This window comes from Poromitra crassiceps (genome assembly GCF_964638095.1).
Source record: "Poromitra crassiceps genome assembly, chromosome: 29".
In the NCBI taxonomy this organism is placed as follows: domain Eukaryota; kingdom Metazoa; phylum Chordata; class Actinopteri; order Beryciformes; family Melamphaidae; genus Poromitra; species Poromitra crassiceps.
The window spans coordinates 18518058-18536621 of record NC_139641.1 but is presented as its reverse complement, the minus strand read 5'-3'; the positions used below and the strand labels follow the sequence as shown (position 1 = coordinate 18536621).

The following is an 18564-nucleotide window of genomic DNA, read 5'->3' as shown; positions in this document are numbered from 1 at the left end:
AGTGTTTGAGACCAGACGGCCTAAATGAAGAGGGGAACACAAACACACACTGACAAAGAAGCTAGAGTCTAGCAGGGGTGTGAATCACCAGAGGCCCCACGATATGATGATATCACGATACATAAGTCACAATCATGGAGAGACAGCAGCTCTGAATGCTATTGGCCCGTAATCGGCAAGCTGCGTGATCACTGGACAGGAGACCTGTCAATCACCCTCAAAACATCGTCTTTTCTATCGTCTATTTGACTCTATATGGGCAAGTTACATAAAAGTTCGGCCCCCGTACAGTTGCTCTGACTGGTCAAATAGGCTTTATAGTAGGGCTGGGCAATATAATCAATACAGCAATATATCGCGATATTTTATTTCCCAATACTGTATCGATACTTTTTTGCAGGCCATTCCATGCCAGGCCTCTGCATCTGGTGATTCCCACCCCTAATCGATACTGTATCGATATTTCCCATATCGATGCGTTCAGTAACACTCAACACTCAGTAGTTTTGACTAAATTTGTCCACTAACTTATCAGTATAAAGTGATGTACATATTATTACACTACCTGGGTGGTACACAGTGTGTTGTATCTTTAGCTCTATTATTTAATTTTGAGTAAATTCTGTAGAATATCGCAATATATCGCAATATGTATCGCACCGCAATATATCGTGATACAATCGTATCGTGACCCAAGTATCGTGATACGTATCGTATCGTGAGATCCTTGCCAATACCCAGCCCTACTTTATAGGCTCTCTCAAATCAAGCAATGTGATTGTTTCACAGCTGTGGTATATTTAGCGTATACCACACTGATATACCACAGTTATGAGAAAACTGAAAACTCAGAAAACAAATGGTAGCTAGCTAACCTCCTAGCCTCACACCACAATACCCAGAGTGCCTTGCGGTAGTTTTTACTGTCGTCTCCTGCTGGTGACGTCATCAGTATATGATACTGTCCCGAGTGCTCCTCCATCACTTTGCCTAAGCTTCATCATCGCAGCAGGCCCGTATAACCGGGCCTCTGCCGGTAAGTGATCGATCCTGTTCTGTCAACCAGCTAGCATTAGCCTTAGCATTAGCTAGCATTAGCCCTATGCTGCAAATACCATCTCCTCTGCTAGCATTAGCCCTATGCTGCAAATACCATCTCCTCTGCTAGCATTAGCCCTATGCTGCAAATACCATCTCCTCTGCTAGCCACTGCAAACAAAGCACGCGTACTGGCCACTGCTGTTTATCTTTCTCTCCTCGCGTTTACAATTCCAACTCGGATCTCCCAGCCAAAACGCACACACGCATGCGCACGCACACACCTAAAACATCACATACAAACACACAATGCCTTCACTTAACCTCTCCTCCCTGCTGCTCGGACTGCCAACGCAAAGAATCAGAATCAGCTTTATTGGCCAAGTATGCAAACACATAGCCTACAAGGAATTGGGCTCCGGTTAGCTTTGCTCTCAAGTACACACATATAGAGAAAAATAAAAAAGGAGAATGAAGGTTACACATAGTCAAGGCAAGAATACTTTGTAAGAAATACTTTGTAAAAATACTCTTTTTACAGTGACTGCTATATACAATGTGGTGACTGTGCTATATACAATGTAGTAAAGTGGCTATTTTTAAATATGAAAAGATGCAAAGATCTCCCTACTTGAGCAACGCATATCTGTCCTCCGCCAGCTCAGAGACGAGGAAGACATAATGGATTCCTTGGTCAAATACGTCGTCCCCTCCTCTTCTCCGCCTCTCGCCGAACTGCACTCTGCCTCGGTGATCCAAATGGGCTCTGCCGGTATCAACACCACAGCTGCTCTGGCTCTCACAGTCCTCGATCCACCTCCTGGTCTGACCAAAGAGAGTGGCGAGGTGAAAAACCCAGGGCAATCTCTACATCTGGTCAGAATATACCGTGGTCCCTAGCTAGCCGCAGCAAGCACGGTGGAAAACTTCTCCCTCGCCCCTCCCCCCCTGTGAATCTTCAGTTGTCCATTAACCCCCCCCCCCCCCCCCCCCCGGTACCTAAACACGCTACCCCACGCCACCCTCCCCACTAGTCCTCATTCGTGTCCGACCTCCTTGCCTCCCCTCTTCCCCTCCCCTCCGTTTTGCTAATCGGATACTCCATAATGAAAAACATTCAGTTCGTAAATGCCACCAAGTATTGTTACCCAGTTAATAGGCTGCTTCAGCAAGAATGAATGCTTGTTTGTAACTGGGTAGTGGAGAACCAGCTTAAGTTGAATGTTTTGAAAACCTGCTGGGTGAATCTAGATGATGCTTTCAAGTCTCAGCCAATATGTCTCCGTGTTGCAGGCGGAGAAGAAGCACAAGAGCTTTCAGGAACTGGACCGTTTTATGCACTACTACACACGCTTCAAGAACCACGAGCACAGCTATCAGGTAAGCAGGCCTGATGTCAGCAACACAGTAGATACTGTGCACCCGCTGTCAACCACTCATATAGTATACACCAATGGTAATTGATGTCATTGGTGTCGTATGCTGGTATGTCCAAAGTGAGTAATACCTGTGCTGTTTCCTTAGTTACACTACTGTCGACAACTTACTTTTTTACGACTTAATTACTTTTTTTTTTATATATATTTTTTCCCCCCGATTTTTGATCCCATTTTTGATCCCCTAACAAAGGCATAGCCGTCAGTGTTGTGAAAAAAAATATATATATATGTCGAATGTAGAATCGAAAATCAAATCGAATCGTGACCTTAAAATCGAAAGTCAAATCGACTCGTGGATTTGGAGAATCATGACACCCCTACTTACTATCCTTTGATTACTTATCTGGACCATTTAAATTAATATTGAAATGAATAGTTACCTGGTATACTTACCTGATGATGACTGGGGTGTGACGTTGATGACGCTCCTCCCCTCTGTAGTAACTTTTAAGTTAATGAATGAAATGTTTGACAGGTGCGTTAGACGGCGGAGGGCTACAGTTTTCCGACCACATCGCATCACATGAAATATAAAATCCTAGTTTGTCTTAGATCCTGCGCTTGATATTATTTCATTTGTATTAAAAAGTAAACCGGAGTTTGTTTATTAAATTTACGTTTATTGTGCAACTTCTCCCTGAGTGCTTTACCATGAATGTGTGTCGGCATCTCCTGCATCTAACCTGGTGACTAAATTGAATGGTGGTGGATTAATCATATCAGCTGAAATCTATTCTGTCACTGATATTTCGTCACTCACACACACACACACACACACACACACACACACACACACACACACACACACACACACACACACACACACGTACCTAAACAGATAGGATGGGGGATTCAAAAGGATTTGAATTTGATGAGAAGATTCTGAAGGAATAAAATGCTTTGCTTGTTTGACAGGGTGTTGTTTTCCAGAGCCTTTATCTACTCAGTGAAACTAAACATCTTGTGTGTTCTTCACAACAGCTGGAGCAGCTAAACATCTTGTGTGTTCTTCACAACAGCTGGAGCAGCGCCTGTTGAAAACAGCCAAAGAGAAGATGGAGCAGCTCAGCCGGGCCCTGAGTGGACGTGAGTGCATAGTCCACCATCACAAGCTCTGTTTGTTCCCTATTAGGGATGTTCATTTTGAACAATTTCCATAATCGAAATTCGGGAAAATTAACAATCAATTATCGATTATCGATAGCGTAATAATAATTATATATATATATATATATATATATATACAGTATATATATATATATATATATTAACTCTGGTCTGGTAATAATGTTGCGCGTTCTCAGCCAGCTATAATGGAGATGCCGCTGTGTAGTAAGAATATCAGACACTAGCGCTGTGGCCAAGTAAACAAACATGTCAGGTGTGAATTCCCCATGTTTAAAACAGTTTTGTTGGCACAAAGGCCCGTGCCCAGCCAGAAAACTAGAGACTATATGAAGCTCCACCTCACGTTAGTCGGCTGTGCAATGGAGTGGGGCGAGGAGGAACGAATTCCACCCAAACCTAGTCCGCAAAAAAAAAAAAAAAAAAAACGTGGAAAAATAATCGGGGGGGGGGGGGGGGGATCTGGGGGCAAAATCGAAGAAAATCCACGTCATCGAATTCATTCCTCAACGATCAATTATCGATAATCGATGAACATCCCTATTCCCTATTATGGAAATAGTGCACTAGCCTAGGAACTGTTTGACCGGAATTCTGTTTCTAGGGAACATTTTGGACTCGAGTGTATTTCCTGTCACTTATTGTTTGCTAGTCTCGCTAGCCAGCCTCTCTTCCCTTCCGTCAGAGAGTCTGGCGCCGCAGGTTTCCATTGTGGGATTGCGAAAAAAATGCTCTGTTTGGGTAAACCAATCATCCTCGTCTTGGGCGGTGCTTAGCGTTAGTGCCATTGGAAAATAGTTTCGGGGTGGAACTTGTGCCGAGCAGGCCTTCTTTATTGCACAATCCAAATTTTCTTCAAAACTTGCCATTTTCAGCGTGTAGCAACGAGTTAGCCTGTAGGTTTCTGCCGTTAGCTTTCTACGCTAGCTAGTTAGCGTCGTTGTTTTCACATTCGGCGGCCGGGAGCATTACAGCGACACACATGGGAGCTGATTGACATGGTCGGAGCCAATGAACAGAGCGTGACAGAGCTTGCAAGCGGGGGAGCGGATATCCTGCTGCCACCGAAACAGCCGCTCGAATGGGAGAGCAGCTTTAGAGTAGGGGAGGGCTTATCCCTGTTGCCTGTTTCCATGGCCAGACTCTCTGACGGAAGGGAAGAGAGGCTGGCTAGCGAGACTAATTGTTTGCTAATACAATAACTAACAGGAAATAAGTCCAAACTGTTCCCTAGCAACAGAATTCCGGTCAAACAGTTTCTAGGCTAGTCCAGTCAAATATTTTGGCCCAGAATCCGGTTAGTGAAGGGCAAACCCAAAAAGCATGGGACAGTGTGCCCTGTGACAGCTGGCACCTATCACATAGTGGTGAGACAGAGAGGAAGATCCTGTGCAACTTATGCTTAGAATAATGAAGCCGGTGAGCGACTTTAAACTGGATCAGCTGGCATCTGCTGTTAACTGAGCAGAGTTGGACCACAGACTCCTGCCCCATATAATGTCAGATAAATCAACACCAAGTTCATAAGGTGCGTTTTAATAATGTATTATTCACACTGGGTATAGGCCTAGTTATTATTCAACAAGCACTTACAATTAGGGCGGGTTCACACCAGCCTTGTTTAGTCCAGTCTATCGGACCTTTCCCCTTTAGTACGGTCCGTAGGGTCGGTGTGAACTCTCCTACTCGAACTCTGGTGCGGACTAAAAACCGCGCTCTGGTTCGCCTGTGAGAGGTGGTCTCGGTCCGCTCTCAAGCAAACTCTGGAGCGGCCCATTTCTGGTGTGAACCCTACCCGGACTAGTCAGAGGAAGCACGTGATTTTTTGTGTTGATTTTTTTGGTTATTTCCTGTTTTTGGAAGCTCCCGCGGAAGAAGAAGCTGCTTGCTAGCTGTAGCAGTTAGCTAGCTTATCTCGTCTCGTTACCAGCGGCATCACAAACAGACAAAAATGACTAGTGGCAGGGGACAAACGTGGAGTCTGTAATGTTTACTGTTCTATTGACATATAATTGTCTAAAATAAACAGACATAAATTGACTGGTTAAACGACGTGCGTCCATCTTTATTTTCTGAAATGGAGTAACTGGGTGTCGCATAGTGACACGTCATCAACAATGGCCGATGGCCTCAACGTAAACTGGATATTACAGAGTCGGGAGGAAGTCAGTATGGCCAATAACAGAAGGAGATTTCTGCCCACGTGACTTTGGTTGGTGTGGGCAGGACTAGTGGATTTTGGCCTTGTGAACGCAAACCCAACCAGCTGAAAAACAAAACAATGTATCATCCTCTTCTCTGGCCCGAACCAAGGACCCGGACTGAACCAAGGACCCGGACTGAACCAAGGACCCGGACTTTCTGGTGTGAACCCGCCCTTAGACTGCATTCGGTTGATGTTGTTTTTATTGTGTGGAGGAAGCCGCTTTGTCTAGAACTCTTTAAACCCTCTTGTACATAAAAGTATAACCTCGTTAGCATAGCCAAGCTTTGCTCTAATATATTACCGGTATATAAAAAAAAATCCTGTTTTTTTCACTAGATTCTGAGGATTCGAGTGCCATCAAATAATTTATATCATGCTTAGGGATGTTCATTTTGAAAAATTTCCATAATCGAAAATCGGGAAAATTAACGATCAATTATCGATTATCGATCATATTAATAATATTTTTTTAATAAATAAATATATATATATATATATATATATATTTTACAAAATGAATGCCTATGGCAGAAAATACGAAAGACGTGTTCTCCTCAATTAACTCTTTATTTCAATGTGTCTCCTCTCCAACACTCTGCTGTCCCCGGCGCATGCCCAGCCAGAAAACTAGACTATATGAAGCGCCACCTCACGTTAGTCGACTGTGCAATGGAGTGGGGCGAGGAGGAACGAATTCCACCCAAATCTACCTGTCAAAAAAAATAAAAAAAATAAAAAAATTAATAATAACAATAATCGATAAAAATTCCACATGATCGATTCCATTCCTTAACGATCAATTATCGATTTTCGATAATTGATGAACATCCCTAATCATGCTATCTGAGAGAAAGAATATCTGTTGTTTCACTATTTTGCTACTGCCATCTCATCACTTTGTGGTGATCTGCTTAGTTGTGTTGCCAATTGAGGATACAAGTGTATGTTTTTTTCTTCTTTTCTTCTAATATGTTTGTTTTGGTTCACTGCCCCTCACCCTTCGCCTCTTTACCCCTTGCCTCCTTGTCTTTCCCAGGGGAAGGCGGCCCACCCGACACTACGTTCATTGAAGACGCGGTCCTCGAGCTGCTAAAGACTCGCCGCATCCTGAAGTGCTCTTATCCTTACGGCTTCTTCCTGGAGCCCAAAAGCACCAAGAAAGAGATCTACGAGCTTATGCAGGTTCACAGTCCTACTTACTGCGACCAAGAGACATGTTCACAGCTGTCGGTCACATGTGGACCATTAGAGATGTGCAACTAAAGAGTGTCCCCCACCTCATGATGTCCCCATACTGACCCAGTTATACCTGCAAATATGTTGGCTTTGATTGAAATATTTAGCGGTATGTATTAGGGGTGGGAATCACCAGATGCCCACGATACGATACTAAAACGATACTTGAGTCACGATACGATAGTATTGCGATATCGCCGATATTGCGATATCGCCGATATTGCGATATATTGAATATTGCGATATTTCGATATATTGTCTAACTCCTTTTCCTACCTTTTCCTTTTGGAAGTAAAACATGCAGTGTTTTTTTGTTTTGTTTTGTTTTGTTTTTGCCCCACATGTAGGCTACATTATTAAGCTTCTCTGGACTCAATACACCACTGCAGGCGCGGACTGCAACATCGGGCACTTCGGGCAGATGTCCGGTGGCCTGCCATGGCATGGCCTGCATTTTTTTTTTTTTTTTTATATATATATTACTATATATACTTGGCATCCAAATATCGATACAATATCGTCAGGCAACATCGCGATACTATGGTGTATCGATTTCTTCCCCCACCCCTAGTATGTAAATATGCCAGACACGGTGTGCACTCTACTACTGACGTATGTCTCGACTGAGGCTGCTGTTGTGATGGATAGTTATAGGGCCATGTATAAAATTGGCATGGCTCCCACAGGCTTTGAAAACACTTGTTGGTGAATTTGAGAATGTTTTTGAAAACGGGTTTACGGCCGGATTGAAAATGGTTGAATTTACAGCAGTGTGTCCATATAGAGTGCCAGCACCCTTTCCTCATTAAAAGCAACGGGAAGCGGCCGCAAGATGAACTTTTTCCAGTCAACCAATTGCAATGACAGAGACGCTGGCCATTTCCCATATCGTCCATAGCAACAACAATAATGGAGAAAGTCAAAGTGCTGGTGGTGGAGAAATAGGACATTCTAATCATAGAATTTACGTTACTGTAACAGCGATCTTAAAGGCAGTATGGTACCGGACATGTATTGTAAATATCTGGTAAGCCTTTGCTTGGTTCCATAACAGTGTATTGTCTGCTAGAAGAGCTAACCAGCTGGGTAGTAAGCTAGCAGCAGGGGAAGTTATCATCCACTTTTATTTCTCCTCACACAAAGCGCTCCAGGCAGCACACAAAAATGCTGACAAACACAATGTGGACACTCGCCCTAAAGAAAGTCAATGAAATGTCCTTGAACTTGCCATTGGTGTAAATGTTGGGATTATTCTCAGGAATGAATAACATATTTTTATTATTTTATTTAAAACCACTCCTTCACTTCACGGGTTTATCAATAAGTCTGTCGGCCAGCCAACCGATCAGTGCCCTCTGCCCTCAGACGGACCTGGAGATGGTGACGGAGGACCTGGCACAGAAAGTCAACCGGCCGTACCTGCGGACCCCGCGCCATAAGATCATCCGCGCGGCGTGCCTGGTGCAGCAGAAGAGACAGGAGTTCCTGGCCTCGGTAGCCCGGGGAGTGGCCCCCAACGACTCCCCTGATGCCCCCAGGCGCAGGTAACAAACACTCAGTTCACTGAATGCCTAAAGCAGGGGTGCCCAACCTTTTTTGACCGAAGATCTACTTTTCAAGTAGCCAGCCTCCCGAGATCGACCAGTCCAGTTTCAACATCGCAAACGCACACACATCGTTTCCAGCCTGCAGTAACTAACCTCACAACACTTTCTCGTTGTCCCACAACCACTTGACATTAGGGCTGTGAATCTTCACTGGCCTCACGATTCGATTACGATTCAGAGTGCTACGATTCAATTCGATTACGATTATCGATGCATCTTCAATCGATGCATCACTTTTTTTCCCCAATACATGATTTATTTTTTCTCACTTTCTTTTTTCTCACTGTGTGGCTACTTTTAAAATAAAAGTGCATTTGGAATTGCATTGTATTATGATCCATAATTAAAATAAACCACTGCATGTATTTCCATTATATTTTATTTGATTATAAAAAAAAAAAAAAAAAATTATTTTTAAGGAAGTCAAACGCGTGCCGTCTATATAGCCAATCAGACTTGCGCGATACTATGACGTAGTCAGCGACACTAGACATTTCACCAGGTAGCAGACACACACTGCTCGCCGACACTTGAAAGTGTCGACTCAAATCCTCATTTCTGTCGGCGACCGTTTCAAAAGTGTCGGCAGACGAAGCATAAATTGGGCTTAGGCTTAACACACTGGAAAAAAGTACCAACTGAATGAGAAACAGTACTATGATAGTTTGTCCACAGCTGGTACTCCGTAGTTACAGTATTATGGTCCATATGACTGGAGATATTCATATGCTGTCTTTTGATAAAGTCCACAGTTTTTTTTATTATTATCATTATGTGCACTGTTTGCTGCTACCATGCAAGGGTGGATGATACTGATGATTATTATCATTATTGATACTGAGGATTATTATCATTATTTAAAGGAACACTCCGCCTTTTTTCAACCAGCTTTTTTATCATTAGAACATCAGTAGTATATCAGAAAACTGTCAACGGTTTTGAAGTCTGTCATCTAGTTTGACAGTTATTGAGAGTTGATTTGAGTTAATGAGTTATTAGTTTGAGTTAGTGTGGACCAGTGATGTCACTGGTCCACACTTTAACACTCAATAACTGTCAAATTAAATGACAGACTTCAAAACCGTTGACAGTTTTCTGATATACTACTGATGTTCTAATGATACAAAGCTGGTTGAAAATGGGCAGAGTGTTCCTTTAAGCACTTTCCACAAACAAGCCTGCTAAATGTTTCTGTATTGATTACACCACACCTTAAAACATAAAACAACTAAAGACATTGTTATATTCACAGTAACCTTTCTTTCTCTTTCTCCTCGTCTCCCTCCCTGACTTTCAGTTTCGCTGGCGGAACATGGGACTGGGAATATTTAGGCTTTGCGTCCCCTGAGGTAAGATTTTGTTATTTGGAATCATACATTTCTGCTGAACAGATAACGATATAGTTGTTGTTGTTTTTCTTAGTCCCATTTTCACCATGGGACTGCTGCAGTATACTATGACATATGGTGATGCATAGTGAAAACGTTTGAATCATTATGAGATGAGAGATAATTGGCCAGATAATGACCAAATGACCGCCATGTTGTTCCCAACACATCCGACAGAAGCCAGATGGTTCATTGTGCACGCAGTTGGAATAATTTAGAGCACACTACTCGGTCGAGGGCTTAAGCAGGTCGTTCCACATCGTTCAGCATTACAAACAGGAGCTTGTAGTTAACACCAACACTCGTAAAACTGAAGAGCACATAACGCTTTGGTAATTGACCTGCTTGCTCCTGCAGCCCGGTGCTTTACGCCTGCGCAGTACCGTACACCACCACAGCTGTGGTGCATGAAGCCATAACATTGCATCTCATTGCCGTCGGGGCAAAACCTCGCAACTCCCAATTTGAGAGAGCTTCATGTTTGAACTTGAATTGAAGGATGAGGCGGTGCTCTCTGGATTCATGTTTGAACTTGAATTGAAGGATGAGGCGGTGCTCTCTGGATTCATGTTTGAACTTGAATTGAAGGATGAGGCGGTGCTCTCTGGATTCATGTTTGAACTTGAATTGAAAGATGATGGGGTGCTCTCTGGATTCATGTTTGAACTTGAATTGAAAGATGATGGGGTGCTCTCTGGATTCATGTTTGAACTTGAATTGAAGGATGAGGCGGTGCTCTCTGGATTCATGTTTTATTTATTAAAAATATATAAACTCTCCCTTTTCTTCTCAAAAAAGAAGGGAGGGGGCTCCTCCCTTGCCTCACTAGAAAAACCTCCTGTGATATATATATACCGTAAATTCCGGACTATAAGCCGCGGCTTTTTTCCCGTTTTTTGGCCCCTGCGGCTTATATAACGGTGCGTCTTATCTATGGATTTTTTCAGAAAAAAAAAAAAAAATACAAATAAAATCTCTCTTTTTTAGCACTCTTTCTAACTATAAATCCACTTCTGTTTTAATTTCCTCTCTTGCCCTCTTTTCACCACACCGCGGACACTGTGTGCACTGTAAAAATAAACAACGGTGGTGTTGTGTTATGTTGTTTTGTTGAAATGTTACGGTAATACGGTAAATGGGAGCTTCCTCAAACAGCCATCTCTTTCCCGACAATCCCCTCTGTGCGTGACCACTTACATATGGTAATTACGGTAAGCAAACGGCCACTCGGCCATCAACTCCCTCCCCCGACTACCAGGAGAAAATCACAAACTTCGGCGAATTCACACAAAGGAAGATCAAGGAATATTCCATCGAACCGGAGCAGATCATAAATATGGATGAAGTGCCTTTGACGTTCGACCTGCCACTCACTCGGACTGTTAACAAGAAGCGCCCTGGAGGATTCTTTCACCAAAAAAAAGCTTTGCTCGTTCTCGACAGCATGAGAACGAGCAGTAGAAGCAACACTCTCACTTACCATGGGGAAGGTACGCAGAAATTCACACGACGCAGCTTTCAAGTTGAAAGCAGTCAATCTCGCATTAAAAGAGGGAAACAGAGCAGCCGCGCGTAACCTGGGCATCGATGAGTCAATGGTGAGGCGTTGGACGGTGCAGCAGGAGGAACTGTCTCAGCACGGAATATTATAGGAGTGTGAAAACATCCACAATCACCAACGGGTTCCAAAACGCTGGACTGCTGCGGGATGAAGAGGATGACGCCGCCACAGCTGGCGCTGAGGGCCGTCAGAGGCTTCAGAGGCTGTTCGATGCCGACAGTGATGAAGAGGAGTTCGTTGGTTTTGAGTGACAATGAAGGAGAGAGGAGAGTGGTTGACGAAGCCACCCTGAACCTGTTCGTTTCCGACACTGAAGATGAGGACTTTGGTGGTTTCAGTACGCAGGAAGAAGAGGAAGACGAGGATTAGTGACTTGACTTCTCTGGTTACAGGTTTGCTGCACATATAGCCTATTGTTGTGTGATTTTGTCTGGGGATTAGTGACCTGACTTTTGTTTTGTTTTGTTGAAATGTTAATAAATGGGAGCTTCCCCAAACAGCCATCGCTTTCCCGACATTCCTCTCTGTGCACGAACCCTTTCATATGGTAATTAAACATCAAAACACCCGCGGCTTATAGACCGGTGCGGCTTATAGAAGAAAAAAATAGTCAATTTTGGTCCCGCGGCTTATAGACCGGTGCGTCTTATAGTCCGGAATTTACGGTATACTGTATATATAGCTACCCACTTTTCCTTGACCTCGCTGGAAAATGTCATGAGGAGGTCAAGGAAAGATGTGAAGGAGACTTCATAAGGACTTCGGAAAAGACAACCGCGTTGCTAAGAGAATCCAACTGCACTTACACTATTACAGCAACTATGTAGGCTACACTAAGTTTGGCCGGGCTCAAAACGCCACTGGGTGACTAATCTCAACACCAGACCCATGAGAGTTCTTTGCGGTGATAGTGATACACTACAGTACTGTATGCTGCAGTGCAGATCTCTCTCTGGGTCTGGGACACTTCTAGCTCTGAACTGCTATCGGAATCCTTGTCAGTGATTAGTTCCCCCGAAATCTTGCGGGCACCAATCACTTTAGCGATCAGGCGCGTCCGTGCACCCAACTGACTCTGTTGACTTTTGAAAACGGACCACTGTTATTGGTGCTACAACCTGTCAGTCATTCAAATTTGACCCCTAGACCCGCCCTCAAAACAGCAGCTGCGGCTGCGAAGTAGGACAGACTCAATTATGGAGTATGCGGAGAGCAGCCATTCAACATAACATTTGAGACTGCGGAGAGACTACTGAGTGACTGAAACACTAGCTAGCTAGCTAGCATGTACAAGTCACATTGATGTTACTGAGTGACTGAAACTCTAACTAGCTAGGTAGCACGTTACATTGATGCATTTTTGGCAAGACTCAGATTTGAACCTGAGAAAAAAAAAGTCTATGCAATGTGAATAAAAGGGACATAAGACCATCTGTTGCAATGAAAACAACAGTGAAGGATTATGAAGTTGCCATTATCAGTATTTTTGGTGAATTGTTTTTAATTTGGTGTTTTGTTGTTGCTTAAAGGAGTATGCAGAGTTCCAGTACAGGCGGAGACACAGGCAAAGGAGGCGAGGTGACATGTCGAGTCTGCGTAGCAACACTCCTGACCCTGATGACCCTAGCGAGAGCACCTTAGGTATTTCACTGCATTTTTTCACCACATCTCACCACCAGTGTTGAACCTTTCATGAACTCGATGTTTGTTGAAGAATGGTTTTTAATTTACTGATGATAAGAGATGCTGCACCATAACAATATTTTAAATGATTTCCTTTGAAAAATGTATTAAACGCTCGCCCGCCAGTGCTTTCTCACCTTGGTTTGTTTTACAAAAAGGAAACTTAGAACATGTTTGGCCAGCGCAGCGCAGGCCCGAGCCAATCGGCCTGCTGCACGCCAAGGGATCTAAAATATTATGCACAAGCTTGCCACAACATGGTCTCCAAAGTTCCCAGTCATGCTCACAACTCGTTCTAGTTGTGAGATATATATTATACCCCCCTTCTAAAAATGTGCTATAGACTTAGGGTGTTAATTCATATAGTCAAATTGTATTTTTTTATTTTGGCCAACATTGAAATATTCCACAATTGCACGGTGTGGTAAAAATAAATATCATTATTATGTACTGTTACTGAGCTAATTAGGTAGGGCTAGCTCTTTCAGGTTTTAGCAGTGAACAGGATGGGGTGTCGGTCAGGACACAGAATGACGATGAGGAGACATAACTTCTTGGTTGAACAGTACTGCGATCCAGTATTTATTGTTGTGACATGTAGTATTATCATTAGTCTGAAATAACACAAATAAACCACAATTAGGCACTTAGATCTTCAGGGCTACAGAATATAAAATACAGTGAAATTAAAGCTATTTAGAACACGGCTCTCTTGAATACTCGATTCTGATTGGTCAATCAACAATATTCACCGGTCATTATTTCTCGACAACCGACCGCTGCTCTGCCACACCTGGATTAATCAGTTGATAAGAGCCTTTTGTCAGCAAGACACTACTAATTAGGCCAACCAGTTGCAGCTGTGGTGTCTTGTGTGCCAATTACAAATTAAACCGCTTTGTCGTTGAAAACGACAAAGCGTTCCAGCAAGCAACGACAAAGCGTTCCAGCAAGCGTTTCCGACAAGCGTTCACCTTCTCAATCCACCTGTCGGTCATTATTTCCCCCGTAATCACCGCCTCAATATACATTATCCCTTACATATTTCCCGATATTACGAAATTAAACCAAGACCCATTTACAGTAAACATAAAATATAACAATAAGCATTGTAATGCTCCTTTAAGCATAACATAAAGCTGCATACAGCCGAGTAAGTTACTATAGTCGACTCTTAACAGAAATAAACCATTTTAACCTTATGTATGGTTAATACGATCACGGAGGGCAATGTCGACGCCCTGTGGCCAAACAAGGTACTGCTAATGGCGTCCGCACACAATGGAGTTGAGCACACATTCCCCCCATACATAGGAATGCTATCTACTTAACAATTACAGCAGCAGAAATAAACACTTCAACTTAAGCACAGATCACAATAAACTGAATACTCCAGTCAATTAGCTACCAGATAAGCATTGTGACAATTGCAACGGAAACATCTCTCCTCATGCTGAGCACACGTAGACACACGGTGAAACTGGCAAGATTTAACATAAAAACAACAACAGACACTTACTTTACAGCATGGACTCAATCCTAGAACCAATGTCACAAACTGGAACACACAGGACGAACTAAGGAGGTTTAAACGGCAACAGGTAGGTAAAGCTGAACTAAAATGTGGGGCACACTGAAGTGAACTGAACACACTGCCTTAATGAGGTGCAGGTACATGCATTGCATCATCTCACCAGTTAACAATACTCTTAAATACATCTACCACTTATTTAGCTTCATCTGGTTGCTTCCTTGTCAACTTATGAATGCCACAATGCATCTTGGGACATTATGCAAATGTATGTTTGTCAGTGTGTCTGCGTGTGTGTGTGTGTGCGTGTCTGCGTGTCTGCGTGTGTGTGTTTGTGCGTCTGCGTGTGTCTGTGTGCTCTGCTCAAGCCCCACCCGCGGGAGACATTAGGAGAAGGGCTCATCATACTTTGGGGCGGCTGTAGCTCAGGAGGCAGAGCGGGTCGTCCACTAATCGCCTTGGATAAAAGAGGTCGGTGGTTCGATTCCCGGCTCCTCCAGTCTGCATGTCAAAGTGTCCTTGGGCAAGACACTGAACCCCAAATTGCTCCCGTTGGTGTGCCAGCACCCTGCGTGGTAACCTGCCGCCATCGGTGTGTGAATGGGTGAATGTACCTACTGACTGTAAAGCGCTTTGGATAAAAGCGCTATATAAATGCAGGCCATTTACCATTTACTTTTGCCACTGACAGGTTCAACAATGCTTTTCCGCACTGCCCATATGCAGGTTTCCACCTAGCCTTGATTATCCACCTTATTTTTGAATGCCCCGCTGTCAAATAATTATCGGTACAAGGTCCGGTTTAATGTGACTTGATTGTTGCAGCTCCTTAAAACTTTGACGCTGGGAGGTTCTGCACTCACTCAAGCTGCAACTTGATTGTTGCAGCGAAATGCGCTAGCTGCAACAATCAAGTCACGTTAACCCCCCCCCCCCCTCCCAGCATTGGAGTTTTAACGGAATTTCAGACAAAACTTTAGTTAAAATTGGCTAATTTGTGTCTGTGGTGGTGTCAGTCATGATTGTGATGTCATCAGTGATGTCACTTGAGAAATTGTGCTTGAAATATGGAGTTTAAAAATTCTCTTTCAGTCTTTTGTATCAACTCAACATTCCTCTGTTTCTGAAGACACTCTTTAGTATAATAATTTGGGAATGAATTTCTGATTTTCCATTTACATGTACCCAACTTTGGTTATTGAGCTCAACTTTACGGGGGCAAAGTATATGAGCAACAGGCCAGCGTCAAGTTATTTATTGAAGTCCTGTTCATGACTTTACTTTGCTTTTGGCTGTGGGTTGGAAGACGAGATCGAGTTTGCAGTTTTCCAGCAAGCTAGTGTAATAGGTTTTTTGGTGCCAAGAAGGATTAGTGGATGGCAGGAAAATAACTGAATCAATTTCAGATGGTGAAGATATTGAGTGTATTTTCTGGGCAAATGCTGAATGGCACATTGAAAATCCCCTGTGTCAGGTGGCTGATACTTGATCATTCTGCAGCGTTCACTGAAAGGAGGATGATTTCCCTAAACGTGGCGATTGGCAATCGGCTGAATTGCTATCCAAGTGCAACTGTAAAAGTTTCTGTTTAATATGACAATGGAGTTTTGACTGTGGGCTTACCCCCCCCCCTCTCTCTCCTTTTCTTTGACAAAGATGGACAGAATGGCCACAGACAAGGTCCTCTGATGGTGAGTTGTCTCCAAAGTTTCCACTCCAGCATGCGTTTCTTTACATCATCGGAAAACTTTTCAGATAAGGTCAAACAAAAAGCACCTCAGAAATCAATTAGAATTCACTTGTAAAAGTCCTTGCAGCACTAAGTGGCTCAGGAAGGCTGTGGTGGGAAAGATTTTCATAACTCTCTCTCTCTCTTTAACAGATCTATAAAACAATGTCCTTGTACTGCTATTTGGGCACCATGCCAACAAAAAAACGGTTGAATTGATTGTTCCAAACACAGTGGGATTGGGGCTACAGCAAACTACAGATAATCCGCTTTTAAGAGCAACATCTGTGAAACGTTGCCATAGCTGTGCCTATTTTATGCAACGTCTGCATTTCATTTCTCACTTGACAGGATTCCTCTTATTAGGTGTGGGGGCACAGGTACTTTCCTAGTTTCTTTCAGTGCCATTTCCTATTTCATATATATATATATATATTTCCATGGGCATCCTCCCTCACAAAAAATGGTTGAAAAAGTAGTGACACTATAGTTGTCAAACTGGTGCAATTCTAAGCACGACGACGACAACTATGATAATCAAGTAAAAGGGTCTCGCCTTTGCGGTCAGTCTTCCAGATGTTTTGATTGTTTTTCACCTGGTTGCATAAATGCTAAACAGTTTTTTCTGTCCTGTTCCAGGCTCTTGGTTCTTTAGATGATGATGACCCTAACATTCTCCTGGCCATCCAGCTGTCACTCCAGGACTCGATGGCGATGGCGGGCGGGGCCAGCCACCAGTTCCTCGCCAACGAAGCGTCGCTCGGCGCCATCGGCACCTCGCTGCCCTCCCGGCTGGAGCGGAGCGCTCCGGGCGTGGAGGTCCTCCCCAGAGCTTCGCTGAGCAGCTCCGAGCTGCTGGAGCTGGGAGATAACCTGGCCAGGCTGGGCAACATCAACAGCCAGTACTCGGCCAGTGTCTCCGTGGCGTCTCGGCACACGGAGAGTCACCGGCGGAGCTACGGCGGCTCCATGCCCATCCCGGTGGCCCCGGGTGGCGGCAGCAACTCGTCCACGGGCCTCTTCTCGTCCTCCAGCGACACCACAGACTGGACCGCGTGCGACAGCCGCGACCCGTCCTCGTCCTCGGCAGCGGCGGCCGCCAACGCTAACCTGCTGGGCAACATCATGGCCTGGTTCCACGACATGAACCCTCAAGGCATCACGCTGGTGCCCTCCACATCCACCGACACGGAGACGGACGTAGACACACTCCCCCTGGCCGGAGGAGGCAGCCCGCAGGATGAGGAGAAGACGGGGGTCTTCGTCCTCCCCGCTGACAACACAAAGCCTCAGGAAGGGCCGGCGGAGGAGGTGGCTTTCTGCCCTCAGAGACCCGGCCTCCTGAAGGAGAAGGAGTCGGTCGTCGCCCAGAGGCCCACCCAGTTAGATCTGGTAGGGCTGGACGCCATGACGCTGCCCTACATGGCCGCCCTCGACACGGGCGGCGACCGCGCCGAGCGGGGAAGCGCCAAGGTCCGAGTCGACACTCCGGTGGTGCGGTGCAACTCGGTGTCCGACCAGCTGCCCAGCAGCAGCTCCTCCGAGTGGGAGGACCAAGTGCACTTGGTGTGATCTGATTGGTTGAGACAGGAAGGAACTTTTTGTTTTGTTTTGGAAGGCCAAAAACCAATCTGGATGGCAAAGTAGAAGTGAGGAATATGGATAGTCTACCTATTCCTCCAGTAGGACCTGGACGAATGTATACAGGAATGAAGAACATGTCACAGGTTGGTAGCTGGTTGGAAAAGATAGAAGAAGAAGACACTCTGCTTTAGCACAGTTAAGCCGCAGACGTCAGATCCCACCCATTGTTTTAAATGGCCGAACACGCACCAAGAGCGTTCTGACGCGCGTCAAACTGCCTTGACGCCCGTACTCCAAACCTGTTTGCATTTTCGATGCATTTTTTGCATTTCCCTTGTTCGGATCGACTCGGGGGTTGGATTTTTAGATTTCTCGCCCAATTTCATAGTGAATGGTCACATGGGTATGAAAAAAACGGAAGGTGCTCGGATCAAGCT

General features: G+C 44.4%; 1 protein-coding gene across 3 annotated transcripts in view; it reads left to right on the top strand.

Annotated features, from left to right (window-relative positions):
• Positions 1 to 18115, top strand: part of LOC310800117 (ankyrin repeat and IBR domain-containing protein 1-like) — a gene marked incomplete at both ends in the record, with an annotated part of 84905 nt that extends 66790 nt beyond the window's left edge. The window contains 8 exons of one of the 3 annotated variants that reach the window (XM_083662689.1): positions 2332 to 2418; positions 3497 to 3563; positions 6845 to 6990; positions 8410 to 8588; positions 9949 to 10000; positions 13130 to 13241; positions 16471 to 16505; positions 17183 to 18115. In XM_083662689.1, the coding sequence (XP_083518815.1) occupies positions 2332 to 2418; positions 3497 to 3563; positions 6845 to 6990; positions 8410 to 8588; positions 9949 to 10000; positions 13130 to 13241; positions 16471 to 16505; positions 17183 to 18115 (1611 nt within the window). Of the gene's footprint in view, positions 1 to 2331; positions 2419 to 3496; positions 3564 to 6844; positions 6991 to 8409; positions 8589 to 9948; positions 10001 to 13129; positions 13281 to 16470; positions 16506 to 17162 lie in introns of all 3 variants that reach the window. The other 2 variants (XM_083662690.1, XM_083662688.1) reach the window with 2 other exon arrangements.
• Between the last annotated feature and the right edge of the window lie 449 nt (positions 18116 to 18564).